The following is a 27,240-nucleotide window of genomic DNA, read 5'->3' as shown; positions in this document are numbered from 1 at the left end:
CAGCAGATCTGTTGTAGGAGACGGTTCCCAGGCCCTCATGGTTTTGGCAGCTTATGCAAAGAACTTAGAGAGGAACTGGTTCCACTGGCGCATTCCCCCTTGGGCCCCTCCCTTGGAATGGAAATAGGGATGTTGGTGGTGGGGAGGGATCTTGTCCTCCTGTCTCGTGCTTGGAGCCAACAGCTTCCTCCCTCGGTTTGGGGCTCAGGAAGTGGGTCTACACACTCCCCCTTCCTCCAGCTTGGGCCAACTCTGTCTTCTTGCAGCAGAGGAGGGAGGCCAGCAGACTGACAGCCCTGTTCTCACGAGGAGCAGTGCAGGGCCCAGGAGAAGGAGCTGTGACAAAGCCAAGAGCGGTCAGGAGTCAGGGCTGAATTCAGAATTCTGGCTCCCTCCTTTCTGAACATGTCCCATGCCTGGGTATTCAGGAGGCTCCTAGCACTTACTCTGTGTGCAGGGGAAAGTCACAGAGCAAGCCTGAGGCACCGCACCACACCACACAGACGTCTCCTGCTTCTGTCAGGGATGGAGGGAGGGGGATCTCTGTTGACCTTTTTTCTGCTTTTCCAATTAATGCTTCCTGTCTAATAACTTGCTTTCATTAGGTTCCCAGGAACCTGGGCCTGTGCTGGGCACATGGAGGGTATGAGAATAGAGGATGCCAGTGGGTCCCTGAGCCCATGCTCTTTGGAGCTGGTGGGGACGGGGGAAGGGTGCGGGGGGGCAATGCTTGAGCTCACTGTTGGGGGAGCACCGAGAACTGGGCCTGTCAGCCATGTGTAAAAGTCATAGAGAATAGAGAGCAGGCCGGCCTTGCTGGCTCATCAGGAGGAAGGTGCTGGGGAAAGAGGGAGTCGGGTGGAGAAGCCTGGAAGAATAACAGGCTGACAGCGTTGAGGAGGTTGTGGAGCAGATGAGAGAGCAGAGGCCACTGCCTCTGTCCAGGAGACTGTGTGTCTGCTTCCTCTGAGCCCACCTGAGAAGCTGCTCCATTTCACGGTTCTTCTCCCTGCAGACGCCCCTGTCCTGGCAAGAGCTTGAAGGAGAGCGGAGCAGCTCCTGTACGCACAAGCGCTCGGCGTCCTGGGGTAGCACAGACCACCGCAAAGAGGTAACTGTCCCCATTGATTTCTGGCTGGAGTAGCTGCCTCTTGTCCACCGCCAGCACTGTGGGTGCACCTGCTCCAAGGTGGACTCACACTTCCTGTCTCACTTGCCTTGACCTGGTCTTTTCCTAATGAGATGACTCCTTTGCAGCTGCCTCCCAGCCGCCTGGTGGCCAGGCCTTTGGAGCCAGGACCCTCCTGCCAGCAGGGGCTTGGCCAGTGGCTGCTGGTGCCCTTCAGCAGCCAGGCACAGGGTGGGAGCCACCATTGTTCTCACTGTGCTTTGAGGTTGGATCCAGATAAGCGGTTCAGAGGCCGGAGGAAGATAGGGAGTGCCTTCCTGGGAACTGAAAAGCCCCAACCCCATGTAGTACTTACTATTCATTCAGCCTTAGTTTAAAAGAAGAAAAAAATAGTTATTGTTTCCAAGCACTCTTCCTGGCCCTCCTTTTCTCTCAAGAGGGTTCCAGTCATCGAGGTTGACTAGAGAAAGCCATAGACTGCAATTCCAGGGCTCCCAACCCAGTTGTGTCCGCCACGCCGTGGGGCCACCCCTAACGGCCCAGCTTGCCAGGGTCACCCTTGACTCCTTTGTGGGGGAGTCACTTCTGCCTTCTTGGTTGCAAAAACAGAAAAAATATGAAGTGTTTAAGGCTAGTGGAAAATGCAAAGTATTCAACGTTTATAATTATCAGAGTAAGCAAGTTATTTACACTCAGCATGGAGTCATGGTTGAATGATCCCCAATAGCAAATCTGAAAGCACTTTCTTTTTGGCAGTAGTCATATTGCGTGGCTGTGGGCAGCAAATCTACTCTCCGAATTCCATTTAATTTAGGCCCATATTTAAATAGCTCGGCTTCTGAGAATTTGCCAGCTGAGGCAAGTAGGTATAGAATCCCAAATGTGACAGGGATAATATTCAAAATTGTTGATGATAATCCATAATTGTTACAGGAAATGGAAGTCGGGACAAAATCTGATATTCCCTCTGGAGAGCTTGCTCCTCGCTCAGTGCAGTCTGCTCTAAAGTGGGGGGAAATCCTTCCATCCTTCCTGTCCCAGGGCCTTTGAGATAGCTGTGAATGTACTTTGGGGAGTGAATTAAAAAAAAACATTTCCCATTTCTATTAATAGAGTAGTATTCCATGCCTTCAGAATCTGTGAAAGACAAAAACGGTTTGAGTGTTGTGTATTTTTAAATTTTTTGGAAACTGATCCATCTATGCAATAAATGGTAACTAAAAATATCAAGTCATCCAGTTGACAAGGTTTCCAGCTTGTCCGATGAACCCATCATCAGAGTTTTGAACACCACGGAGGTGGCTTGAGATGGAAGATGAACTGCCATCTCCCTTTTAGGCATTTTCATGGGCCTCTGGCAGGAGCCACCGCTGGGGGAGGGACCCAGTGCATTTCTGCTTTGCCTCACCTGCCTTCCCTCTCCCTCTCTCTGCGCCCCCAGATTACCAAGTTGAAGCAACAGCTGCAGAGGACAAAGCTGAGCCGCAGTGGGAAAGAGAAGGAGCGGGGCTCCCCACTCCAAGGAGACCATGCTGTGCGGGGAACACTGAGGGTTTGTCACCTCCCCATTCTCTCCCCTTTGTCATCCTCCATGGCGCACTCCCCCCACCATGTGGGCAGAACCTCTCGGGTTGAGCAGCACCTGAGCCCTACCACACCATATGTCCTGTGGCCCTGTGGGTGCCCAGGTAAAGCTTTAGTGCAAACTTGGACTTGGTGAATGACATTGGAAGAGCTTCCTACTGTTCGGAATTTCTCTCCCCTCCACCCTCATCCCCTGTACAACTGAGGCCATGATGCTCCTGCAGCCGTTAAAAGCGTACCCCAGTCCTCTCAAAGCGCTAACTTCTAGAGAAAACCCCACTGACTGGACCTATTGCAACCAGTAACTGTGCCCAGATCCTCCTTTACTCACTTGGTTTTGCTGTGTAGATAGGACCATTACTCCCAGCCAGAGCTGATAACTATCGGGCTTGGTGGATTTCAGTGAGTGCTTATGTGCTTCCTCCTCAGGCGTCCCCTCCCAGCTTCCCCTCAGGGTCCCCTGTCCTTCGACTCAGCCCCTGCCTGCACAGGAGCCTGGAAGGGCTCAACCAGGAGCTAGAGGAGGTGTTTGTGAAGGAGCAGGGTGAAGAGGAGCTGCTGCGGGTGAGTGAGGCTGCATCCTGGATGCATTGACAGGTGGCGTCTTGCTGAGTCTGGACACCGGGGCTAGGACTCTTGCTCTTCGGGGCTCACAGGCTATGGCTGCAGCAGCAGAGTAACATGCAGGCACCAGCCTGCGGAAGGAACACGAATTGAGTTGATGAGACTCAAATGGACTTAACCACAGGGACAGCAGAGCTGCATGGGGGTAACTGGGGAAGGCTTTGTGGTGGTAGGTCAACAGAGGAGGAGCAGGAGCTGGCAGAGAGGAAGGTCCCAGAGGGAGGAATGAGCGAGACGTTGTTCTTCAGCCAAGCACCAGCTCACTTCCCGCATACTTGGCACTGCTGCCGTCACCCCTGTGCTCAGTGAAAGCCACCCATTGCCTGTGTTACCACTTCCCTTCCCCCATCTCTACCTGATGACAGATACTCATCCTTCCTGCCCAGAGCCCCCGTGTGGCCTTCTTCCTCACCCCACTCCCAGGCAGAATTATTTGCTACCTTTTCTGAAGTCTCAGGCACATTTTTATACTGACACAGTACAATTGGGGAATGCCAGCTGGGCAGTATTAATATAATTCTAGTGGGCACACTCCTCAGTTTACGATTTACTAGCTGGTTGATTTTAAGTTGGCGTATATGTAGAATTTTATACCCACCCAAACACATGCGCACAATTTGCTGAACTGTGGGTACAAAGTGCCACTGAATGTGAAAGGGGGCAGGGGTGTTCAGTGCGTGATGATGTTTTGCATACTCGTCCTATAGTGGCCTACAGCGGTTACGGTGTCCTGGTGGCTGGCACATAGACGGTCCCTGCCCTCATGAGGCTTACAGCCCGATAGGGGTGACACATGGAGAAACCATTCAGATAAATAGGCAATTATAACTTGGCTGCAAGTGCCACCCGGGAAAAGAACGAAATGCTAGCGGAGAAATAGCAGGGGTTTTCCCTTAGATGGGGCTGGGGGAGTCGGGAAATCAGTGACTTGAGGAAATGGTGTCCTGCTGTCGCTGTGTGTTATGAATAGAGGATGGAAACAAGGCAAAGGGAGGACCCCAAGGGTCCCCACAGCTCTGTAGTCCTGAAGAGCCAGGACAGAGTCATCACCCATCCTTTCCCCGGCAGATCCTCGATATTCCTGATGGGCACCGCGCCCCAGCTCCCCCCCAGAGTGGCAGCTGTGATCTCCCCCTCCTGCTCCTGGAGCCTGGCAACCTCTCCAGCTCTCCCTCCATGCCCCTGGCATCCCCCCAGCCTTCTGGCCAGACCAGCCGCGAGGAACATCGGGGTGCTGTTGAGGAGCTGGCATCCATCCCCAACGACAAAGGTAAGCTGAGGAGGCCCTGAGGAGGTCGAGGCAGCAGGGCCCACTTGGGGTGCAGGGGCATCTCCACTCCCTTTTCTGCCTCTCATCAATGTCAGGCCTGGCATCTTTATTTACCAAGCAATGAGTATATCTTTGTGAGTCATCTTTATTCCATACATTATACTAGTCATAACAGTGGTCCTTGATATCGATTCTGATTTGTAATTTACATAAAGTCTCTGCACCTATACTTTTATTGAATCCTCACTGGAATCCAAAGAAGCACTCCCTCCATCCCCATATTTGGCTTGAAAGCCCTCGAGTCTGTTCAGGTGCCCACTGTACCCATTACCAGCAGTAGGTCTCAAGGAGGTTGTAAATGATATAAATTAAGAGAATGTGCCCTGGTTTGACCCAGATGGAAACCCAAACTCTCTGACTCCAAATCTCTACTTTCTGCTGTGCCCTGGCCGCATCACGAACAGGACAAGATACCAGTCCTTCCTCCTGACAGTAATGATCCTTACTTTATAAAGCACCATTGCCTGCATCGCCTCATTTGATTCTCACAGCAACCCCATGAGGTAGGCTGGCCAAGGGCAGGACCTAACAACACACCAGAGGTAAACAGAGCATAGAGTAATAAGGAATAAATGTGAGATAAATACAGATAAAGTCAATATTTGCAAGCTAGGCAAAGTACATTCGCTGTGTGAAAAGCAAGAGGAATTTTATCCCACGAGTGGGGTTGAGTAAAGATTACTTCTCTGAGTCGGTACAAGAGCTCTTCCTGGAAGAAGGGATAGATTTTCAAGGCTGTGGAGAGGAAGAGGCTATGGTATGTTGGCAGGCAGGGCAGTGCAGTCTTGGAAGAAGGAAGAGAGAGAGACAGAAATTAGGATTCCTTTAGGTCCGAGGCTTGGAGTTCCAATCGCCGTTCATCTCCTGGAATATATAGTTGGTATTAGACCTGACTTTTCTGTCAATTCAACTGCATTGTTTTTGTCCTGTGTAACAAGATACGTATTTTTGTAAGCTGCCTCAAAGATTTTTTACGGTATAGAAAAACAACCTGGATTAACATGACCCCTGCCCCCACCTTACTGTGTCTTCAGCCTCTCCCTTCACACCAGGGCCTGAGCGGAGGGCAGTGGAGATCTTTCCTTCAGCTCCACTGGACTCAGCCTTGTTCTGTTTGCAGCCTCCCCTCCAGGCCACCCGGCCTTCCTTGAAGACGGCAGCCCATCTCCAGTCCTTGCGTTTGCCTCCTCCCCTCGGCCCAATCACAGCTACGTCTTCAAACGGGAGCCTCCGGAAGGCTGTGAGAGAGTGCGTGTGTTTGAAGAGGCCACGTGAGTACATTAGCGGGAGGGGCAGGGATGGGGGGCTAGCCCTGTGTTGTCCCACCGGATAGGCCCTGCTTCCATCTTGGACTCTTTCTCATCCTAGAGGTGCTGTCAACTTTAGATTATTGGTACTGCAGGTTTTCCATGATCAAACTTGTTGACATTACCTACTCTGAGCACCAAATTTTTGCTTATCGTTATCTCCATAGAAACCTTCTCTCTGCCCACGTGCCAGCCACAGGCGCAGCAGGCGCTGGAAAGGAAAGAGCTTTGAAACGAAACCCTTTGTTTCTGCTATTTTTCCCATCCCCGGGGAAGGTGTGAGAATTTGCTAGACCATAATCAGGGAGAGAGAGAGGATATATTAGTAGTTCTCTTCAGGCAGAGATGAGAAGTGTCTCGTCCCTACTGAAGTTTTCTAGTTGCTTCTGAGTCAAGTCTTCACCCTGCAGGTTCAAGTGTCAAGAATGTCCAGACAGAAATTTCCCGTCTTTGCAAGTAAGGACTATGGAATATTCCTAAACCTGATTGGAAAATTCAGAAGCCATTCTTCCATTAGCAGAGAGGATTGAGAGCTGACCCTTCCACATGCCCACACAGCCAGCCCCCTGTGATAGGCACCCTAAGAACTCATTTCACTCCCCCTCCCCCCACCAGCTTTAATATTCATCAAGGCAGATTCACCATGGACGTTGTGGTTTCCATGGCAGTCAGGAAGTTTGGTCACAGTGTATGAGTGGACATTTAGCTGGGACTGGGTTTGTGGCCTTGAGGACTCCATTTGCATCTCAGGTAAGGGAGAGGCCGGCCCAGGGTAGTAGCAGGAGGCACATATGTAACCCAGAGTAGGAGTTAAGGAGAAAACCATAGCCAACTGGGGTGTTTCTCGCATCACTGTTGCCTGGTATCTCTCCAGAACCCTGAATCCTCTGGGTGAAATGGAGGGAAGAGGCCAGATTGTGTAGCAGACTCTGGACTTTTGTGCCCTTCTAGTCCACGTTATAGCTGAGTATTTACAACATCGAATTGCTTGTGGAAATTAGGCAGTTGCTTGCTCGAGTCTTTTGTAGACTCAGTGTTGGAAGAGGTCTTAAAGTCATCTCATCTAGATTCCTGCCCATGTCAACCCTTTAAGAAAGGTGCTAATCCATCACTTCCCGGGATGGAAGTTCTCAGCTCATTGGGGTCTCTTCATTGTGTCAACTTTCCTGTTGGGAAGTTCTCGTATTTAGTGGTTCTTTTGCCACATTTTCCTCTTCTTATCTAGCTGCTGACCCCGTGAGATGGCCTGGATTTCCCAGGGAGGGAATCAAGCTGTTCAAGGTCATGCTGGTTGCCCTCATGTCCCTCACACGTTGCTTGGTCTCTGGGTCACCTTCCTCGCGTGCGTCAGCGCACCCCGAGAACATTCCCTCTCCTGCCCATTCCACTCTTCTTCCTGGGTTTGGAATTCTTAGAGTTTACACCTAAAGTAGTAACCAACTTATCAGGCTCTACACTAAGTGCCTTTTTCTGTACATACTATACTTCAAGGAAAAGGTAGTTGATGGGAACCATTGGCGACAGAGCTTTCCCCATCTTCCTACACATTCAACTTCATTCAGGATCCTCACAACCAGCAGCTTCTCGGGCTGTTTAAACCTCAAAACATGTTTATACACTTCCTTTTTTTTTTTATCATAAGGATTCCTTATTCTAGAACTCTCCGACCTAACCTCCTCTTACCCTCCCATTTCCCCTACATGATCAGAAGGGTACAGATGATTCTTTCCTCGTTAAAGGTGAGACAGTTCAGGCCACGACCACATGGTGAGTTAGAACCTAGAGCTCCTGATGAGGTCTGGCTGCCTTCCCCACAATGGTTACGATCTTTCCCTCCTAGTACATATTCTAAAAATCACACCTTTCCAATGTGCTCAAGAGTGAGATTCTTTAGGCCAGGAGATTTCAATGGAGGACAATTTTTACTCCCACAGGACATTTGACAATGTCAAGAGACATTTTCGGTTGTCACAGCCTGGAGGGAGGGGTCAGGTGCTACTGGCACCTACTGGGTAGGGTCCAGGGATGCCATTAACATCCTATAATGCCCGGGACAGCCCCCACAACCAGTGATTATCCAGCCCAAAATGTCAATAGTGCTGAGGCCAAGAAACCCTGCTTTAGACTGTAAAAAGTCTTAGAAAGTCCTTTGCCTGGATCTCTGCTTTCAGGCAAGGGGTCTGCCCCCAAAACACGGTTTTACTGATGAAATCTCCCAAATTAAAAGATCTCTTAGTCTCTTCTAGAATCAGATTGTCAGGAAGTTCTCCTTCCTGTCTAGCTTTAATCCCTCTTGTTTCAATTTCCTGTTGTTCAGCCATATTTCTAAAACACAAGAGCCAAGGAGCCTAAAAACTGGTTGTTGCTCAGTACCCTTTCTATTTTTTGGTCAAGTTACCATCCTGTTTTAACAGAGACCCAGTTTCTCTATTCCCTGAACGCTGGTGGTTTCTTTTTTGCTCCGAGTGTGCATGCGCGCGCGCGTGTGTGTGTGTACACATGTGTATATCTGTGTGTTTCTTTCTCCATCCTCCAGGTCTCCAGGTCCTGATGTGGCCTTCCTGACTTCCTGTCCCGACAAGAACAAAGTCCATTTCAACCCGACCGGCTCGGCCTTCTGCCCTGTCAGCCTGATGAAGCCCCTCTTCCCCAGCATGGGCTTCATTTTCCGAAACTGCCCCTCAAGCCCAGGGTCCCCTCTCCCTCCCGCCAGCCCCAGGCCACCGCCTCGGAAGGATCCAGAGGCCTCCAAGGCCTCCTCGCTGCCATTCGAGCCATGGCAGCACACCCCGCCATCAGAAGAGCCCGTGCTTTTCCACAGCTCCCTGGTGGTCTGAGGGCCACCCCCACCACTTTACCATGGAGACCAGTGCCTTGGTGGCAGGCCCCTCCCTAGCTCCCCTGAGGTGGGGGATAAAGGAGCCCTTCCCTCTCGGCCTTCGAGCACTTTCATTTATTGTGTCAAAGCCCTGGGTCCTCTTTCTGATGGACGCTGTCCCTCCTAGTGGGAGGGGACCTGCCTTCTCCACTAGCAGCGGGGCAGCTCACAGATCATACCTGTGTTCTTGCCACCTCTCTTACTTGGTGGAAAACTCACCCAGAGGGTCTTGGGCCCCCTGCCCTTGGGTGTGAGTCCAAAGGACTGTATTTGGGACCCTTGTCCTTGTCATGGAGCAAGCTGGCCATGATCAGGGTAGAGGGGACACCACAGATTTCTTTCCCTCTCCTCCATAGACATAGAAGAGGAGACGGGAAGAGATAGATACCCACATCTTCTCAGCCTCCATCCCATGCTTCCCTCTCATTGGAAGAGCTGACCAAAGCAGCCCTAACGGGCCGTAACACTTGACCAATCCAGCTGCTGGCAGAGAGGGGACCTTAGCGTTTTCCCAAGTGGCATTTTCATCTCACTTTCATCCTAAGATTGTCTTAAGCAGCAGCTCAACCTGCCCAGCCCCAGGTGGGTAGGGGGAGGAAGGAAGAGCTGGCATTCCTCCAGGTGGCAGGTGGGGACTCTATACCCTCCACCTGCCCCAGGACTGGGTTGGATTAGAAAAATGCCTATTTTTCTTGTATCGATGTAGAAACTCTATTTTCTCCCAAAGACACTATTTTTGCAGCTGTTTGAAGTTTGTATATTTTCCGTACTGCAGAGCTTCACAAAATTGAAGAAGAATGTTAATGTTCAAGTTTTCTTATCCTGTGTTTAGAAGTTGTTGTTTTTATTTTGTGTTTTGTTTTTTTTTTTTTGCAGATCTTGGTGTTAATAGACCAAATAAATAAGTATTCCCAGCAGTTTGAGGTTCTGTTCAATAATGGGGGGGGGGGGGTTAGGGAGAGATGGAAATTGAGGGTATTCTATTGATTACTTCATCCTTGTCTTTAAGAGGAGCCTTAACACATAATGATGTCAATGAACAGAGTCCCTGTCCTCAAGCCACCAGGCTTGGATTCTTTACATGGATGAATAAACAGTGGATCCATGGAAAGAGCGCCCAGAATGAAGAGTGTGGTGGAGGTTTGGTGAAGGAGTCATCTTTTTCTTGAATGAGTCTGGAAAGCTACCTTGGGAGGGTGGGTTTCAGAGGGGAAATTAGGGTGACCAATGGAAGACAATCTGACATTGTGGGTGCTCCTTGACTAGCAGAAGAAATTTTTTATCCTTCTGCTGCCTCTCAGCTATTAACAGGGCCACACCTGTAAGAGCTCTTAGACTTTTTGGCGAAATGGAAATAACCATCCCAACATTCTGATGGTGCTTTGCGGTTTACAAAGCATTTTCACAAAAGACACTAATCCCCAATGTATGGATGAAAAGTTGACTACCCCAAGGGCAGTTATAATAACTACAGTTATATCTATCTGAAAGACCTCAAGACAAACTCCTATCCCAACTTGGTAAACATCAGATAACACTTGCATAATAAATCCCACTGTACTCCTGAGGGAAGGACAGAAAGACTGAATACGTTTACCCCGAAGACAAAGAAAGAGACAATGCTGGGATCGGGAACCAGATCATTTGAATCCAGTGCCCATGCTTCTAACCACAGTACTGTCCCACTTGTTATTCCATCCCCATTCATTTCAGGTGAGGAAACGACTTGGGTAAGGGAATTGTTTGAAATCCCAGCTAGTGAAGAGGCAGAGATGGGAACTGGGAACTGGAACCAGCTGCTGCTCAGTGCCCTGCAATCACTGACTGATTCAGTGGATAGACACAGTGCGAGGGCTAATGTATGGAGGTCTCTCCTCCCCCACTAATATGAAGGAGAGAAAGGATTGAGGACAGACCCCATCTTCTCTCTCTTACCCCTCCCCCTGAAAGATATTTGGCCTATTCCCTAAAGCCTGATTAGTCAGCCGGGCCTGGAGTGATGGGTGTGGTGCTGCCCTGAGTTTCCTTCCTTTGCCCGAGGCTGTGCCAAAGGAGCAGGCTGCTGGAAGGGGAGAAGGAGCCCAGATAGCCCAGAGTGCAATGAAGTGGGAGTTGGGGGTGGGGAGTGGAAAGACCTGGGGTCAGTCTTGCCCCGGTTCTTGGTGCCAGCAGGTGGATGCCCCACACTTGGATAAGGGAGGGGTCCAACAAGGAGCTCGTTAATAGGAAGGAATCGGGAGGGCAGAGGGAGGGTTTGCTCCATTGTTGGTAAGTTGTAAGACCCCAGAGAAAATTCAACAGCTTCCATTTCCACCTCCAGGTTGTGAGGAAATAAGATTGGGATTGAGAAAGAGTAATTAATACTTTCGCACAGCACACTTTACAATTTATAAAACACTTTCACAAACCTCAGCTCATTTGATCCTCACTACAGTCAAGAGGTGACAGGGTGCTTTTAGTAATTATCCCTAGTTTACAGACAGAAAACTGTGGCACGAAATTAGGTGACATACGTAGGTTGCCCTGCCTTTAAGTGAAGGAGGGGACAAAAGCCCTGCCTAGTGAAGTGCCATAGGAGGAGGATCGCTGTCCTAAGCCGGGCCTTGAACGTTCTGGTAGAGTTGGGGGTAGACGCTGGGGGGCGCTAAAGCTCCACTAAGCATTTCATGGCGTTAGGACCCAGTAGAAGCCTGACGGCCGACCGGGAAAAAGACTATTCGATTTGCCCAGCCGCCCGCACCGCCTTCTCCCCGCCCACATGTCAGTCTTTACACGGCACAGCCAATCGGTGACCTCCACATCCTTCTACATCATCACTCCACGCCCGCATAACTTGTAGGTCGTCCCGTTGAGCTCGGGGTTGTAGTTGTCCTCGGAGTTGCCTGATTGGAAAATCTCGAGGGCAAGACATTCACCTTGGGGCAGCTGCCCCTCATGGCCACTAGAGACGAAACCAAGATCCCAGGGTGCTTTTCCTTTCCTTGGAAGCGGTTTCTGGGTTCTGAGAAGTTTCCCCCTCGGCAGCCCTGAGCTGGCAGTTGTGGCGGTGGCTGTTGGGCCCTGCTAAGCGGCCGTCGCATGCAGCTCCTATGAGGCCCCTGTCGCCGGTCGGCGATGTCCGGCTGGAGCTGTCGCCGCCGCTGCCGCTGCCGGCTGTGAGCGGGTCTCCAGTGGGGTCTTCTGGGCGTCTCATGGCCGCTAGCAACTCCCTGGTGCCCGACCGGCTGCGGCTGCCGCTCTGCTTCCTCGGCGTCTTTGTCTGCTACTTCTACTATGGGATCCTCCAGGAAAAGATGTGAGCGGGTCCCCGGGTGGGGAAGCAGGCATTCCCCGCTATCCTACCTCCTCCCCGCAGCCTGTGGTGGGGTTCGCGGTCTTCACGCCCCTGCCCTGGGTGTTCCCTCTCGCCCTCCCGCCCTTCCAGCACCCCAACACCTTTGCAGCGCCGCTCAGCCGCCTTAGATTTCCAAAATGCGAAAGTTGGTCTTTGGATTCTCGGGACCTGGTGATTTTTCTTCCCTTGATTCCTTTCCCCCCCTGTTGGTTCTAAGGGCTTGGGTTTTACAGGCTGGGATTTACTTCCACCCCCACCCCCACCAGGTTTTCGTGACCTGTGCCGGTTCCTCTTTGGGCTCCTCAAACTTTTTAAACGGGGGCCAGTTCACTGTCCCTCAGACCGTTGGAGGGCCGGACTATAGTTAAACAAACAAACAAACAAACAAAAAACTATGAACAAATTCCTATGCGCACTGCGGGCCCGGGACGAGTCGGTTGCTAAGCAGGACAGGCAGTGGCACCTGGCGGGCCGGATAAATGTCCTCGGCGGGCCGCATGGACCGCGGGCCGTAGTTTGAGGACCCCTGTATGCTTGCAGACAGCTGACTCGCCCTCCGTCTTGCTGCTGTAGCCCAAATCCCTTCTGCTGCCTGGGGTACCTCGTTTCACCATCTAATTTTCTACGTTTCTTCTAACTCCATCCTTTAAGGACATTCTTGTCCTAGGCTACAGGATTAGCAGGCTGGAATGTCTAATTTCTAAATCCAATAAGGTGGGCCCCTTCTGTAAATGAGCCCAGTGATCCTTACCAAATTCTCCCTACCTCCAGCGAGACAAGATAATTTCAAAGTTTAAAGTGCCTCTGGACATATTCAGTGACACTGAAGGAAATATACTGATTCCTCCCCGTTCTTTTTTCATGCATTTCATTTCTAGAACAAGAGGAAAGTATGGGGAGGGAGCCAAGCAGGAGACGTTCACTTTTGCCTTAACTTTGGTCTTCATCCAATGTGTGATCAATGCTGTGTTTGCCAAAATCTGTGAGTACCTAGATAGTATTCTGTTACGTGCCCGCCCCCCCCCCCCCCCTTTGTATCCGGGACTTTAGGCCGTGATCCAATCGTAAGGTCTAACTCTCAAGATCTCCCACCCCGCTTAGCACTTACATGGCCTTTCTGTTGAGTCTATAAAACTCACGGCTTTGGAATGGAGTAAAATCCTGTTTCCTTAAATTAGACCAACTGAGTCAAATGTGCAGAGAATGGGTCCTCTGTATACAGATGCCCATTGAGAATACTTAATTTTTCTTTGTCCCTTTGGTTTTCCTTTCTGTGTCAACTTCAAGCATGTTTTGAACTTTCTCCCTGTTCCCTGGGGCTAACAGCAGGCTAACTAAGGCCCTTGAACGGAATGATTCAGTGCCCCACCTCTGCCCTGCACGTGGTCTTGTGCTAGGCTTAGGTGGGATTGGAGAGTTGAATACTCTACAGATACTTCCCAGTGCAAGAGAACAGAAATAGCTTGTACTTACCTTATTTGACAGACAAGTGTGTTTTTTTTTTCATGTGGCTTCTACTTTTGCTCAGTGGTCCACTCTAGGCCCACCAGGTTTTTCTTGCCTGTTTGTTTTTGTCTTCTCCCAGTGATCCAGTTTTTTGACACTGCCAGGGTGGATCGTACTCGGAGTTGGCTCTATGCTGCCTGTTCTATCTCCTATCTGGGTGCCATGGTCTCCAGCAACTCAGCACTACAGTTTGTCAACTACCCAACTCAGGTGAAACCTCAGGATGGGATGAGGGTTGGATCAGAAGTTATTTGAAAAGGACTAAGGATTTTTCCCTCAGGTCTGTGACTTAAATAAAAAGAATGTATGTCTGAGGAATTTAGAGTGCAAAGAGCCGTAGCTCTGAGGTTTAGCGGTGGTGGGTTGGCCTCAATAGGGCTGCTTTTTGGAGGCTGCAGTCTCTGATGCAGGCCCACACTTACTCATCTGAATGCAGCACTTAGCACAGTACCTGGCAAATCACAGATGCTCAGAAATTATTTGCTGAATTTAATTTCAGGTCCTTGGTAAATCCTGCAAACCAATTCCAGGTAAGGAGAAGAAGATGGTCTCCCATCTTCCATCCTCCCTTCTTATAATAAACCCTCACCTTTTCTGCTGGAGCTCTGAGTCTCTACAGGCTTCATCATCCCATTATAGCTCCCTCCAGGACTTCCCTCCATTCCTTCCCCCTGCCCTCCTTCATCTGTGCCAGTGCCTTTGGTGTTGGATGTACATGAGCTGGGAGCCAGAGGCTTCACGTGGTCAGTCACTTTGGTGTCCCAGGTGTTTACATTGTCACCCTAACTTCCGTTTTGACCATCAGTTATTTTGTCTCAACTTTTCACTCTTCCTCACTGCACCCACCTTTGCCCTGTTCCTTCCTGGACCTTTCATCTTGGTTATCTACCTTTTCCTTCCCTTATACCCTGTTGCTCCCGTCGTCTCTATCTAGGTGCCAACCTCATACCACACCCTCCTCTTATCCTCTATAGGCCTTCCTTCACGGACATACTTTTCTCCCATGAGTCTTTTCTTGGCTCCTAGGAGGAGAGTGTTGGGCTTATCAGTGTCTGCGGGTTCCTGAATTTTCCATTCTCTTTCTTCCCTGTAGTCATGCTCCTTGGAGTGACCCTCTTGAAGAAGAAGTACCCAATGGCCAAGTACCTGTGTGTGTTGCTAATTGTGGCTGGAGTGGCCCTTTTCATGTACAAACCCAAGAAAGTAGTTGGGATGGAAGAACACACAATTGGCTACGGAGAGCTGCTCCTGGTATGTGTTCCTGGTGGGAAAGGCGACCTTTTTCAGTCATCTTAACCAAGGAAAAACCCCATCGAGGCAGGCAGAAGGCCCGTTACAGGTCTTGAGAGAGGTTGTGGTGTTCCTTGCCCCCATTTTTGGTCTTTGTCTCTTGCTGCATGACCCCTGGATCTGCTAGTTCCATAGTAGGGAACCTGAAATATTTAACTGCAGCTCAGCTCTCCTGGGAAAAGGATGACACTGAGGCTTATGTCTAAATGCTCCTGTGACTTTACAGAGATCTGAGAACAAAGAGTGAAGAATTAGTATGTCTCTCACTGTGGCTTTCTGAGAAACCTGAAGCCAGAGTTAAAAATCTATAATATTAAAAGTGCAATATGCTAATTAGACCGGACAGCCGAACGACCTTTGGATGAAGCCGGGGCTGTGAGGGAAGCCCGGATCCCGGGTGCCAGAGGGAAGCCGGTGTTGGCTGCCGGCAGCCAGGGGAAGGAAGGCCTACTCTTGCATGAATTTCGTGCATCGGCCTCTAGTCATACTATAATAGCTATTGCTTACTGTATATAGGCACTGTTTCAGGTGTTTTACATACTAATTGATTAATTTTTGCAACAATAACCTCATAACATAAATAGTATTATCTTCATTTTACAGATAAAGAAACTGAAACAGGTTAAGTTACTTGCCCATGATCACATAGCTACTAAGTGGTAGTTAGTGGCTAACATTGCTCAGATTTCTAATCCAAGCTGTGTGACCACAGAATCCAGGCTCTCAAGTGCTATCTTCTATGCCAGCAGGCTAATGTGCTGGGAATAGATTTTCTCTCTCTAGCGTTAATGGAAGAATGTATGTGGCTCACCACAACCTGTCCTCTGTCCTTGCACGTCAGGCTCCATAGCAGTGTGTCAGAAAGTGGTAGGCTTCCTGCCCTGTCCTGATTACATTACAACCATATGGCTCAGGTAGCCTGTCATTCCAGTGCCTGGGGGACCAGGCAGCTTGTATGGTCTCTCCCCATCCTCCACCCATGACCAAAAGGCAGCATTTTGTTCTGAGGACTCTGTCTTAAGGCAACAGCTTTCTGGGGAGTCTCAGAAAGGTGAGAGTCCTGTGTCCTGAGTCAGGGAGGGGCACTGTTGGCCGTCTCACCGCAAAGTACAACCTTTCTTTTCCAGTTATTATCTCTGACCCTGGATGGACTGACAGGTGTTTCCCAGGACCACATGCGGGCTCATTATCAAACAGGCTCCAACCACATGATGTTGAACATTAACCTTTGGTCGACATTGCTGCTGGGAGCTGGTAAGGAGCAGTTCTGCTGTTCTTTCTGTGTATCACCAGAGGGCAGACTGCCCTCACTCAGTGGATCTCTAGCTCAAATGACAGTTGCTCACTTTGCCCAAGCCAAAGTCCTCCCTTGACTCTAAGATGCCCTATGTCCACGCCGCTGAGAATTGTCCTGGGTAAACCTTCGCCGCAGGCTCGGCTTGCTCCTCATTCCTGGCTCAGTCGGGGCGCACTGTGCTAAGTAACATGGGAGGACACACAGCGGTAGAACCAGGGGTGCCTTGGGAACTCGTCCTCTTCTAAGGGAGGTGAGACATTGGCATGTGGTGTATGTTGAATATAGTTTGAAAATGGCTGTATCTGCTTTTAGATCAGTGCTTCATAATCTTTTCCAAATCTGGGCACATGTAGAAAGTATGTATTTTTTTATAGTATAACAGAGGAGGCTGCTGATGGCTGGCAGTGACCAGTGCTTGGGGCTGCCTTGAACTAAGGATGTGTGGATCAGTATCTCCACAACATCTGAGGATCTCTGCTTTCGACCACTTTTGGCAGAAGTAACTAGTTAATTATCAAGCCATTTTAGGAAGAGCCTTTAGTTAGTTTCTCTAGTCAGAAAAATAGAAAAAGGATGCCTGATGGGAAGATAAAAGCTCACTCCATGCATTTCCCACATCCTATCCTCTTTCAGAGTACTTTAGTGGGCCTTGTGCAGGTGTATGCAAGGTTATGGGCACACAGGATGCACCCTTCACCTTTTGACATTTCTCCCTAGCAATCCTGTTCACTGGCGAGCTCTGGGAGTTCTTGAGCTTTGCTGAAAGGTACCCTGCCATCATCTATAACATCCTGCTCTTTGGCCTAACCAGTGCCCTGGGTCAGGTGAGTGCTTTGAGAGGGGGTGGCTTGGCTTCCCTAAGAGACTGGCCTGGCTGGGAGAGGAGGGGTGGCAAGATTAACTCAGATATCCTGTTTCAGACTTTAGACCTTCTGGCAGATACCCAAGAACCAACTCGACCCCCCCCCTTTTTTCTGTCTTTCTCTAGAGCTTCATCTTCATGACAGTTGTGTATTTTGGTCCTTTGACCTGCTCTATCATCACTACAACTCGGAAGTTCTTCACCATTTTGGCCTCTGTGATCCTCTTTGCCAACCCCATCAGCTCCATGCAGTGGGTGGGCACTGTGCTTGTGTTCTTGGGTAAGTTCCATGCAAAGCAGGCATCCCTGGGCCATACAGAGAGTGACAGAGCTTTATTTTTCCTCTCTAAAATTTACTTGTATAATTATGAAATTTATTTAGTTATTTTATAGAAAACTTAAAAATTTTAAATTAAAGTATAGTTGGCATATAATAGTGTATTCATTTCAGTTGTACAACATAGTGATTCGACATTTTTATACTTGATGTGATCACCACAATAAGTCTAATAACTGTATCATGCCAAGTTATTACAATATTATTGCCTATATTCCCTATGCTGTACACTACATCTCTGTGGCTTATTTTATAACTGGAAGTTTGTACATCTTATTCCCCTTTACTTTTTTCACTCATCCTCTGCCCCCCCAGACCCCTTTTGTTTATTGCCATCAGTTTATTATTTGGTTTTGTGAGTCTGTTTTTTTTTTTGTTTGGTTTGGTTTTTTTAGATTTCACATATAAGTGAAATCATACAGTATTTGTCTTTCTCTGTCCGACTTATTTCACTTAGCATAACACCCTCTAGGTCCATCCATGTTGTTGCAAATAGCAAGATTTCATTCTTTTTTTATTACTAACATTCCATTTGTGTGTGTGTGTATCACATTTTCTTTATCCATTCATCTACTGATGGACACCTACGTTGCTTCCATGTCTTGGCTATTGTAAATAACCTTGCAATGAACGTACATTTTTTGAATTAGTGTTCTCATTTTCTTTGGGTAAATATCCAGAAGTAGAATTCCTGGGTTGTAAGGAAACTTCTTTTAATCTAGCCTTTCTAATAAGCATTTAATTTTAGTGATTTCCTTCCAGTGACTCAGGTTTCCCCAGAAACTGATCAGGGTAAAATTATTATATTTATTCTGTATTTTATGCTTTCTATGGGTGAGTTGAAAGGATGAGCTTAGAAATTTTGACTGTTCCTTTCAGTCTTGCTGTAATACACACACACACACGTGTGTGTGTAATTACCTGTGTCTTGGTGATTTTTTTTTTTTCCATTTGATGCCTTTCTCTTTTCTCCGAGGGAGCTTTATAAAACCCATGTTTGGAAACTAGTTTTATATAAAGCCCCAATTTTGGAGAATCAAGGCTGAACTTTTCTCCCTCCCCCACCCCCCCAAGTCATTAGTAGGTTTTCTTTTCCCCCATAATTCTCAGCCCATTTTCTCCCTTTCCATAGGTCTCGGTCTCGATGCCAAGTTTGGGAAAGGAGCCAAGAAGACATCCCACTAGGAAGAGAGACTACCTCCACCGCAGGAATATTTAAGTTATTATTTCAAATAGTGATATCTTTAGCAAAATGGACACAATAGGGATAAACGACTGGGTTTGTCTGTTTTTTTGTGTTGTTTTTTTTAAAGGAAGCAAAATCACATATTCTGGGTGGGAAAAAAGCACTTGGATTTTAACAAGACAGCGTTGGCAGTTTCTGTTCTTGATGACCTGGAGCACAGCCTAACGCAAAGAGAAAGGGGGCGTGTTACCCTTTTATTAAGATTGCTTCTGGAACAAGTATTGTCGGCAAAGCTCTTCAAAAAAAAAAAAAAAAAGAGAGAAAGAGGGAAGAGGCAGACCTTGATGCCCATTCCCCAAGCTGCTTCCTCTCAGGTGTGGTTACCTGGTTGGGTGGCTAATTCCTTCAAGAGTCTAAACCATTATAGGGAGGAACTTTAATAGATTGCATCCTCCATCCCACAGGTGAGAGTCTAAATGTGCCAGGAGAGGTGGCTGGATTAGAGCCTTAGAATGTAAAAAAACACTTTCCCCAAGCTCTGATGGGGAAATATTTCTTTAAAAAACTAAATATATTCTCGCCTGAGGAAACTTCTCTTGAGGTTGGGGTAAACTGAGCCCAGAGCCTCAGAGTCTGCTGTTTTCACATTTTCCCACTGCCTCCCCTTCAGCCAAAGCTCATCCAAGAGCGGAGACCCAAATGTATGTCATGAACAGCTTTGGAAGGTCTGATTCCCTCTCCATCTCTAAGTCCACCTGGTCCCCTCCTGGGGAGGCTGGATTAATCCTTCCTATTCTCCTACCCTCTTCAGCTGCCAAGGTATTGCAGTCCTCTGCTGTCCTGGCTGAGCCAAGGTGTCACCATGCCAGCTTCTGTCTGTTGCTGGCGGAAGGCATGGTGGCTGAGTCCTGGCACAGAGCCGCTGCTGAGTTTTCTGGGTGGCAATGAGGGGAGAAGGCGGAGCATGGACCAGAGCCACCTGCCTACTGCTGCCTTCGGAGTTGGAAATCGCAGTCCTCCAGGGACCACACTTTACACATGAAAGTGCATTTCTACCAGCTGCAACTTTCACTCCATCTGTTCAGCAGCCCCGGCCCTGGGCTCTCCAGATGGGAGCCCAGCCTCCTTCCTGAGCCCTGCCTTGCCACCCCCCGCCCAGTCTTTCAAGCCCTGCCTCATTCGCACTCATCTCCCTCTCTAGGGGCCTGGGTGTTGCTGCAGCTCTGGCGCTAAGGCCCCCTCTCATTTTGAACTTGAGAGAAGAGGTTTTAGGTACATCTACTGAAATTTCTTCACTCTTTACCCTACTTTTTTTTCTTTTTTTTTTAATAATATATTTTTATTGATTTCAGAGAGGGAGAGAGAAACAACAATGAGAGAGAATCATCAATCGGCTGCCTCCTGCACGCCCCCTACTAGGGATCAAGCCCACAACCCAGGCATGTACCCTTGACCAGAATCGAACCTGGGACCCTTCAGTCTTTAGGCTGATGCTCTATCCACTGAGCCAAACCAGTTAGGGCCCCACTCTTTTTCATCCTGAAAGTTGCGTCAATTGCTGATGGTTCTTCCAAACTGTCGACTCCTGTGGATCAGTTGGGTAGTATGTTACCAGGGGCAGTGTCTACTGTTTTAACAAGAGACATTTTCCCAGCTATCAGAACACCCCCCTACCTCTACCCCTGCCATTTCCAACTAGCTGTCTCAGACATGCCTAATACTAGTCACCAAGAACAAGACAATTCTCAACAACCCAGCATGGCTCTCACCTGTTACTAAAGCAAGCATGCCCTACCAACAGTGGGCTAGGAGACAGGTTCTGGTATGTTCATGCAGTCCCCTGTCCACCTAACACTCCCTTTTGTGTGCCACATGCTGGGAAATGCTAGGAGCTCAAAGTTGAGTAGGACCAGCACTTACCCTTTAAGGGTTTATAGTCTAATAGGGAGATGGGTAAACAAATCGTTGCATCTCAAACGTTCAGGGGTAGCAAGGAAGGGAGGTGTCTGGGCACGGTGAGGCTTGAGCTGGAGAGAGTGTGGGAAGATGAAAGGAGGAGGTAGTGAGCTTTGGGTCCACTGCCAAGCAGAGCATGGGGTTGTAAACTGGCTTCTCCCGTGCTTCTCCCTCCAATCACTTCAAGTGAGAGCTCAGGCAGAAGGGTGGCTCTGCAGTGAGACATCTTCCAATTGAATTGGGAGATATTTGAAAATGTGTGAGCTGCCAGCTTGTTCGGGGTGGCATACTTACCTACAGGATCACGGGAACTGAGGGCCAGGTTAGACAAGTCAGTAACACTGTTAGGTTTAATAGGGCTGATACCAACGAAATGCCAGCCAAGTTCAAACAAAAGTATGTTGATCCCTAACCTTGGGCGGCCTGATGCCTCGTGTTTCTAAAGATCAAAGGACTTCCATGTGCAGTTAATTCTCGCTATGTGTGGGAGGGAGGGAACCAGCACAGCTTTCCCCAGACACTATTCTCTGAGTTTGAAGTGTATTGTACTGTGTCTATTTTGGTCAAACCATCAGATCCACCTCCTCAGCTGTTTGTTTTTGTTAATCCTCACCTGAGGATATTTTTCTATTGACTTTTAGGGGAGAGTGGAAGAGAGGGAAAGACAGAAACACCCATGTAAGAGAACACATCGATTGGTTGCCTCCTGCACGAGTCCCGACCAAGGCCCAGACCGGGGAGGAACCTGCAACCAAGGTATGTGCCCTTGACTCGAATTGAACCCGGGACCTTTTGGTCCGCAGACCAATGCTCTATCCACTGAGCCAAACTAGCTAGGGCCGTGGTCGGCAAACTGCGGCTCGCGAGCCACATGCGGCTCTTTGGCCCCTTGAGTGTGGCTCTTCCACAAAATACCATGGCCTGGGCGAGTCTATTTTGAAGAAGTGGCGTTAGAAGAAGTTTAAGTTTAAAAAAATTTGGCTCTCAAAAGAAATTTCAGTCATTGTCCTGTTGATATTTGGCTCTGTGGACTAATGAGTTTGCCGACCACTGGGCTAGGGCAAGCAGTTTTTTCGTGTCCTGTACACCACTTAGCCTCTGGCAAGGGGCGTGACCCACAAATGTGATTTGGGATAAAACCATGGGGAAAGCTGTTCCGGAATTAAACTTTAGAAGAAACAAAAATTATACATTGTTTTCCAAAGGACTTAAAGGGGCAGGATTTAAACACTGGCTAATCTTGAAAGTGAGGTATTTAGGAATGGATGGTGTGCTTTCTCACAGCCCTGTGACACCCTCATGAAGAGGACTGAGCAAGCATCTGCACCTAGATAAATTAGTTTTTTAATTGTAGAAATGAAAAAACAAGTTAGGGAAGCTTGTGTGACCTGCGGGAGGTCCCTGGGCATGTCCCTGAGAGATTAGCTAGAACTCAAGGTTCCCTGAGTTTTAGTATCTTGGACCTGTGACCTTGGAGAGGAGCAAAGCCCCTCAGGAGACACATTGCCTCTGCAGTCTGTCTGGTCCCACTTGCGGTGGAACAGTTTGCACATTTTATGAGTGGTGCTGGTCACTTTCCCCAGATGCCCTGGCAGAGAAATTGCCCTGGGTCTCTGCGGGATCATTCGGCCCTTCCCACTGAGAACACACCAGCTGTCCTTAGGAGCAGCAATCTCATGTATTTATTGAGCTCCTCCTTTCCCAAAGCTTTTTAGTCCGTGACATTTTATCCTTACAACACTCCTGGGGAGAGCTTGGGCCAGAAACAAGTCTCCCCACATTTGAAACTGCATTAACTGAAGGTCACACGACTCTGTGGGAGGGCAGGGCCCCAGAGTGAGTCCACTCGACACAGGTCAGGTCAGCGAGCTAAGCCCAGCTGTTTGGATTTCCTGATCTAGGAGAATTTCCAAATAATTTGGAGGGCTGACAGGTATGCTGTTTTTTTAATCTTCCTAAGTAAGGACATTTGAAACTAATATCACCATTATGGCTTAGAAAAGGACATTTTAACTCTTAAAGGTATAGCCCTGGCCCGTGTGGCTCAGTTCAGTGTCATCCTGTGCACCAAAAGGTTGCTGGTTTGATTCCTGGTCAGGGCTCGTACCCAGGTTGTGGGTTTGATCCCCAGTCGGGTTGCATGTAGATCAATGTTTCTCTCCCTCTCCTCTCTAAAATAAAAAGACGTATGTATTTTTAAATTAGGAAAAGCTACCCATATCAGAAAAAAAGACCTTTCCTCCAAAGAAGTGATCGTTTCACCATATAGAAAAAAAGATAAATTAATTTTTTAATTGCAGAAAATGTTCAACATAAAACATCCTAGGGTAATACATGGTTGTGCATTTCATTATGATTGTTTGATACAATTAGGTCAATTTGGGTCTATTTCACAATTCAGTTCACTGGAACTGGAATGTCCCATAAGCATGCTGACAAAGATGGAAGCAACCTGCAAAGAGGTTTTACATCATTTAGCACACACAGAGAGTGAAAACAGCACCCCCTGACCTAGGCCACTCCTGCCTTCTCTCTATAGGGCCAGGAGCAGGCTATGGGGGCCAAGAGGCTTCCAGGTTAGGGCTGCAAGAGGGAGACTCGGATCCTCTGCTCCAAAATCTTTTGCTCACCCAGCTGAGAGTATCCAGAACTTATTCTGGAAGGTTTCACCCACTAGTGAAAGCCAATTTCTGACAGGCACAGCCCTCAGACTGGGAACCAGTGGGCTATGCCTGCTATGGCAAGAAAGATGGGAAGGGAAGCCAAGAGAGTCTGGGAATGACAGGTTATTTCATTCAGGGCCTTCCACTTGGCTGAGGCGCAAGTCCATGAGGCCTGGTGGGCTTTCTGTCCCAATACGCCTGCCCTGTGAGTTCTGGGAGAGGGAGGAGGTCAAGGCATTTACCAAGGACAGAAATGGACTCCTCTGTGTTTCGTCATGGTATGTGGGTGGCCTGAGCTATAGAAGCTCCATGTTTCCGCTTAGGTTCTGACGAGCTCCATTTCCTCCTCAGGATCTAGAACTGCCACATTCATACCACATCCCTAGAAGGAATGCATCCCTTTTACATGAAGGCTGGGAACTCCCTGAAATTTCTTGTAAAAGTGTGTGTGTGTGAGCCATGGCACAAGTGCTCACACATGTGTCGAGCTAACAGGTTCATTTCACTGTAAAAAAAGAATCCATGGCTCTCTTCAGTTTCTCAGAGGCTCTCTTCAGATTCTCAAATATACAGGGTCCCATACTAATGGGACTCATTTCATTAAAAGTTATTTCCCAAATGGAGGTGAATAACTGGGCACTACTGCAAAATATACTAGTAAGAAAGCATCATTTCCCGCGCTGCTTATATGGAGGGGTGGGGTTGAGGTTGCAGAGATACCCAAAGAGAGGAATCCATCCAATTTCATTTCTGCTTGTCTCCCAGCTCCTACACACATTTTATCTAGGATTGTCAGTGTTAGTGAATAAAAATAAAGGATGCCCAGCTAAATTTAAATTTTAGATAAACACAATTTGTTAGACATACTTATACTTCAAATTGTGCATTATTTGAGACCAAACGTTTTTGTGTTGTTTATCCGATAATTCAAATTTAGTCAGAATTCTGTATTTATCTGGCAAGACTGTTTGTGGCTTTAGCCATTGTCACATACATTCTCATGGGGCCTCTCTTTTCCTAGGAGAAGGAGGCCCTCTAGATACATCACGATTCTGTGCGCAGGGCTTCCAGACGCTGTTTTTCAGGGCCGAGCATCATTTCCCTTTTGGTCCCGGGAGGCGCAAGCCCGGACTTAGTCAGCAGGGGGCACCATTTTCTTAAAATAGAACCCAGTGGAGTGTAGGGGCCTTAGAAAGGTAACGGGGAGCTTTGACTTGAATTCTATTTGCAGCTTCTGTCTTTCTCTGGAGCTCACTTCTCTCCACCCACCACTCTGCCAGAGTTATCTCTGTGAACCAAGAATCGGATCCTGTCACTTCACTCCTTAAATCACTTCCCAGGTTCCCTGGGTACCTTCTTACTGCGGCATCCAAAGTGCTTCAGGATCCCACTGGTGTTTATTTTCTCTGCTCAACTGCTGCTGCTTCTACCCTTCATGATCCCACCCACCTCACACTTCCGGCACCTCCATTCACATGAACTATTTGCAGTTTCCCTGTGCACTATTTACTATCATGCCTTTGTGCCCACAGTTCTCTCTGCTTGGAATTGCCTTTTCCACCTGGTGCTTCTAGTAACTCCATTCATTCAACACATCTCACAAGTATGCATTGAGACCAACTGTGTACCAGGCTTTGCTACTCTCTGGAGATACTGTGGAGAAGATAGCCTTCCCTTATGCCTCTCACAAGGGGAGGGGGGAAACAACAACTAATTAAATCAATGAAGTATTTGGACCTAGTTCAAGGGTTAACTCATCTGACTTCCTGAAGCAGAGTTAATGGTTCTCTACTTGGGACCCTTTGATGCCTTTTCATTTTAAGGGCCCATGTTCTCACACCTGCACAATCATTGCAAGGAACATGAATGGATGAAGAGCCAGTTGAATTAATGGTGAAGAGTGTGGGTGGGAGATGGGAGTGTGTAGCCTGAGACAAACTGAGAATGCCTTTCCCATCTAAATGGGACACTTTCACAGCCTTCGAGTTGTTGCTAGATTTGTTTTGTGTTTTTTAAAAATATATTTTAATTGATTTCAGAGAGGAAGGGATAGGGAGAGAGAGATAGAAACATCAATGATGAGAGAATCATTGATTGGCTGCCTCCTGCATGCCCCACACTGAGCATCGAGCCCACAACCAGGGCATGTACCCTGACCGTGACCTCTTGGTTCATAGGTTGATGCTCAACCACTGAGCCACATTGGCCAGGCCCAGATTTGTTATTTCAAAAGAAAATGGAAATACTGGTTTCCACGTGAACTTTTCCAATTTTTAAAAATTCCTTGCCCAGCTACATTAAACATGCCTACAGGTCAGATTTGGCCTGTGGCCACCATCATGTAACACTCTATTATTGTCTTGCATTTGATTAGTATTCATATATACTTTCTCCCCCGAGACTGTGTCTTTAGCTCCTAACACAATGGCTGGCACATGGTAGGTGCCAGTCAAACATCAACACATGTCGGGGGAAGGGCTGAAAGAAGGGAGGAAGGAAGGAGACAAACTGGGAACAACAGTTTTATTGATGGGAGTTTTTATTACAACTGCTTTGGGTGTGGGGCACATGGAACAAGAAAACTTGAAACTATTTCTGAGTGTGTGTGTGTGCATGAGTGTGAGTCCCCATGTGAGCAGGTGTGACAGCTGAAAAATGTGTCTAAGAACGACTAGCTCCTTTCTTGATGGGCTCCCAAGCCATCCCTCCCCATTCTTGGCGGGTGAGGGGGAGGAGAAGAATGCAGGCTCTTGGTGGCCTCCTGGCTTCCTTCCAGGGCCTGTAGTCACTGGCACAGAGATCAGAAAGAGCTTATATGGGCTTTTGGCACCAACTGAGACATCCTTGGGGGAAGGTGTCTGGCAGCTGTTGCCACCCACTGCCTACCCGCTAGAGTGCCCACTGCATAGCAAGCAGTTGTGGGGATCAAAGTAAAATGCTTTCTTTTCTCACTTGTCCAAAGTAAGATTGTCGGAATGACCCTTCACCCTGCAGTGGGGATCAAAACTCCCAGATTAAAGGGAAGCTGGGGTGGCTTAGACGGCCCATCACAGCTCCGAGACAGAGCAGGGGCTTGGCCCCTGGAGCAGTCTGCTGATTGTTGGTAATAGTATGCTGTCCATTTTTTGTTTGTTCTTTAATTCCTCACCCAAGGACATTTTTTTTTTTTTTTGCATTGATTCCAGGAAGAGAAAGAGAGAGAAAAATCAATCTATTGCCTCATGCAGGTATCCTGACCCCCACCCAGGATCGAACCCACAACCTGGGTATGTGTCCTGACTGGGAATTAATTGAACCCAAGACCCTCCAGTGCACGGGATGATGATCTAAACACTGAGCCACACTGGCCAGGGCTGGCCTTGTGTGTGTGTGTGTGTGTGTGTGTGTGTGTGTGTGTGTGTGTGTGTGTCAAGAGAGGATGCTGCCTTGAGCACACACAGAGCATCCTGTATGTATTCTTGGTACCCCAATGAATATGGACATATCTTTGGAAAATAGACATCTGAGATTTATAAAGTATACTTTGACTAATTTTCAGGAGAAGTAACTAGATCATTTAAGAATCAGAGCCTGCATCTTGGCTCCGAACTCTCATGTGAGGCCTGGAAAATGCAAGTTTCTGAATCGGAGAGGATGGAGGGTATTGGCCAGCTTGAAGTACATTGGAAGCACTCATTAAGCTAGACTATGGAAATTTCTATCCCATGATGCTCTCTCTGGTGAGAGGTATCTTGAAAGCTAACGCTGCCTCCAGCCTCCAGCATGCCTCTTGCTTCCTACCAGCACTTGGCCAGCCAGAAGCTTTGAAGCAAGACTTTCCAGGAAGCAGTCTCTCCTATGGGCACTGCTGACTCAGCCCAGACTCCGAGCTCTTAGCCTGGTTCCTGGCCCAGAGTAGCAGGAAGGGGCAGTGGCACATAGGGGGCTGTGACCCTAGGCTGTGTGTGCTGCTGGGAA

General features: G+C 48.3%; 2 protein-coding genes across 5 annotated transcripts in view; both read left to right on the top strand.

The window, feature by feature from the left end:
- The window catches only part of FAM117A (family with sequence similarity 117 member A), a gene marked incomplete at its 5' end in the record, with an annotated part of 41,888 nt that extends 32,120 nt beyond the window's left edge, over positions 1 to 9,768 (top strand). Inside the window, 6 exons of the mRNA XM_080680578.1 lie at positions 1,016 to 1,111; positions 2,571 to 2,681; positions 3,143 to 3,277; positions 4,406 to 4,607; positions 5,788 to 5,938; positions 8,511 to 9,768. Coding sequence (XP_080536704.1) covers positions 1,016 to 1,111; positions 2,571 to 2,681; positions 3,143 to 3,277; positions 4,406 to 4,607; positions 5,788 to 5,938; positions 8,511 to 8,811 — 996 coding nt within the window. The 3' untranslated portion in view covers positions 8,812 to 9,768. The remainder of the gene's footprint in view (positions 1 to 1,015; positions 1,112 to 2,570; positions 2,682 to 3,142; positions 3,278 to 4,405; positions 4,608 to 5,787; positions 5,939 to 8,510) is intronic.
- Positions 9,769 to 11,708: 1,940 nt separating this feature from the next.
- On the top strand, positions 11,709 to 18,963 carry SLC35B1 (solute carrier family 35 member B1). 4 transcript variants are annotated; one of them, XM_080680585.1, is made up of 9 exons: positions 11,709 to 12,147; positions 13,065 to 13,168; positions 13,772 to 13,902; positions 14,192 to 14,222; positions 14,786 to 14,943; positions 16,110 to 16,236; positions 16,997 to 17,103; positions 17,268 to 17,421; positions 18,611 to 18,963. In XM_080680585.1, the coding sequence occupies exons 1-9, from the start codon at positions 11,942 to 11,944 to the stop codon at positions 18,661 to 18,663; spliced, it is 1,071 nt and encodes a 356-aa protein (XP_080536711.1). In that variant the 5' UTR covers positions 11,709 to 11,941; the 3' UTR covers positions 18,664 to 18,963. The 4 variants fall into 4 exon arrangements, with proteins under 4 accessions (XP_080536711.1, XP_080536713.1, XP_080536712.1 ...); XM_080680587.1 differs by having other exon boundaries at positions 11,922 to 12,147; positions 13,797 to 13,902; XM_080680586.1 differs by lacking the exon at positions 13,065 to 13,168 and having other exon boundaries at positions 11,932 to 12,147; positions 13,797 to 13,902.
- Positions 18,964 to 27,240: the final 8,277 nt, after the last annotated feature.

The sequence above is a fragment of the Plecotus auritus genome, assembly GCF_963455305.1.
Source record: "Plecotus auritus genome assembly, chromosome: 7".
Taxonomy (NCBI): domain Eukaryota; kingdom Metazoa; phylum Chordata; class Mammalia; order Chiroptera; family Vespertilionidae; genus Plecotus; species Plecotus auritus.
This window is presented reverse-complemented; position numbering and strand designations above follow the sequence as displayed.

What these genes read in the sequence shown, in the direction of transcription:
- SLC35B1 (XM_080680585.1), top strand. Translation starts at nt 11,942, where the DNA reads ATGAGGCCCCTGTCGCCGGTCGGCGATGTCCGGCTGGAGCTGTCGCCG. An exon ending in GGGATCCTCCAGGAAAAGAT is followed by an intron (nt 12,148 to 13,064) that starts GTGAGCGGGTCC and finishes TTTCATTTCTAG; the next exon opens with AACAAGAGGAAAGTATGGGG. An exon ending in TTGTCAACTACCCAACTCAG is followed by an intron (nt 13,903 to 14,191) that starts GTGAAACCTCAG and finishes ATTTAATTTCAG; the next exon opens with GTCCTTGGTAAATCCTGCAA.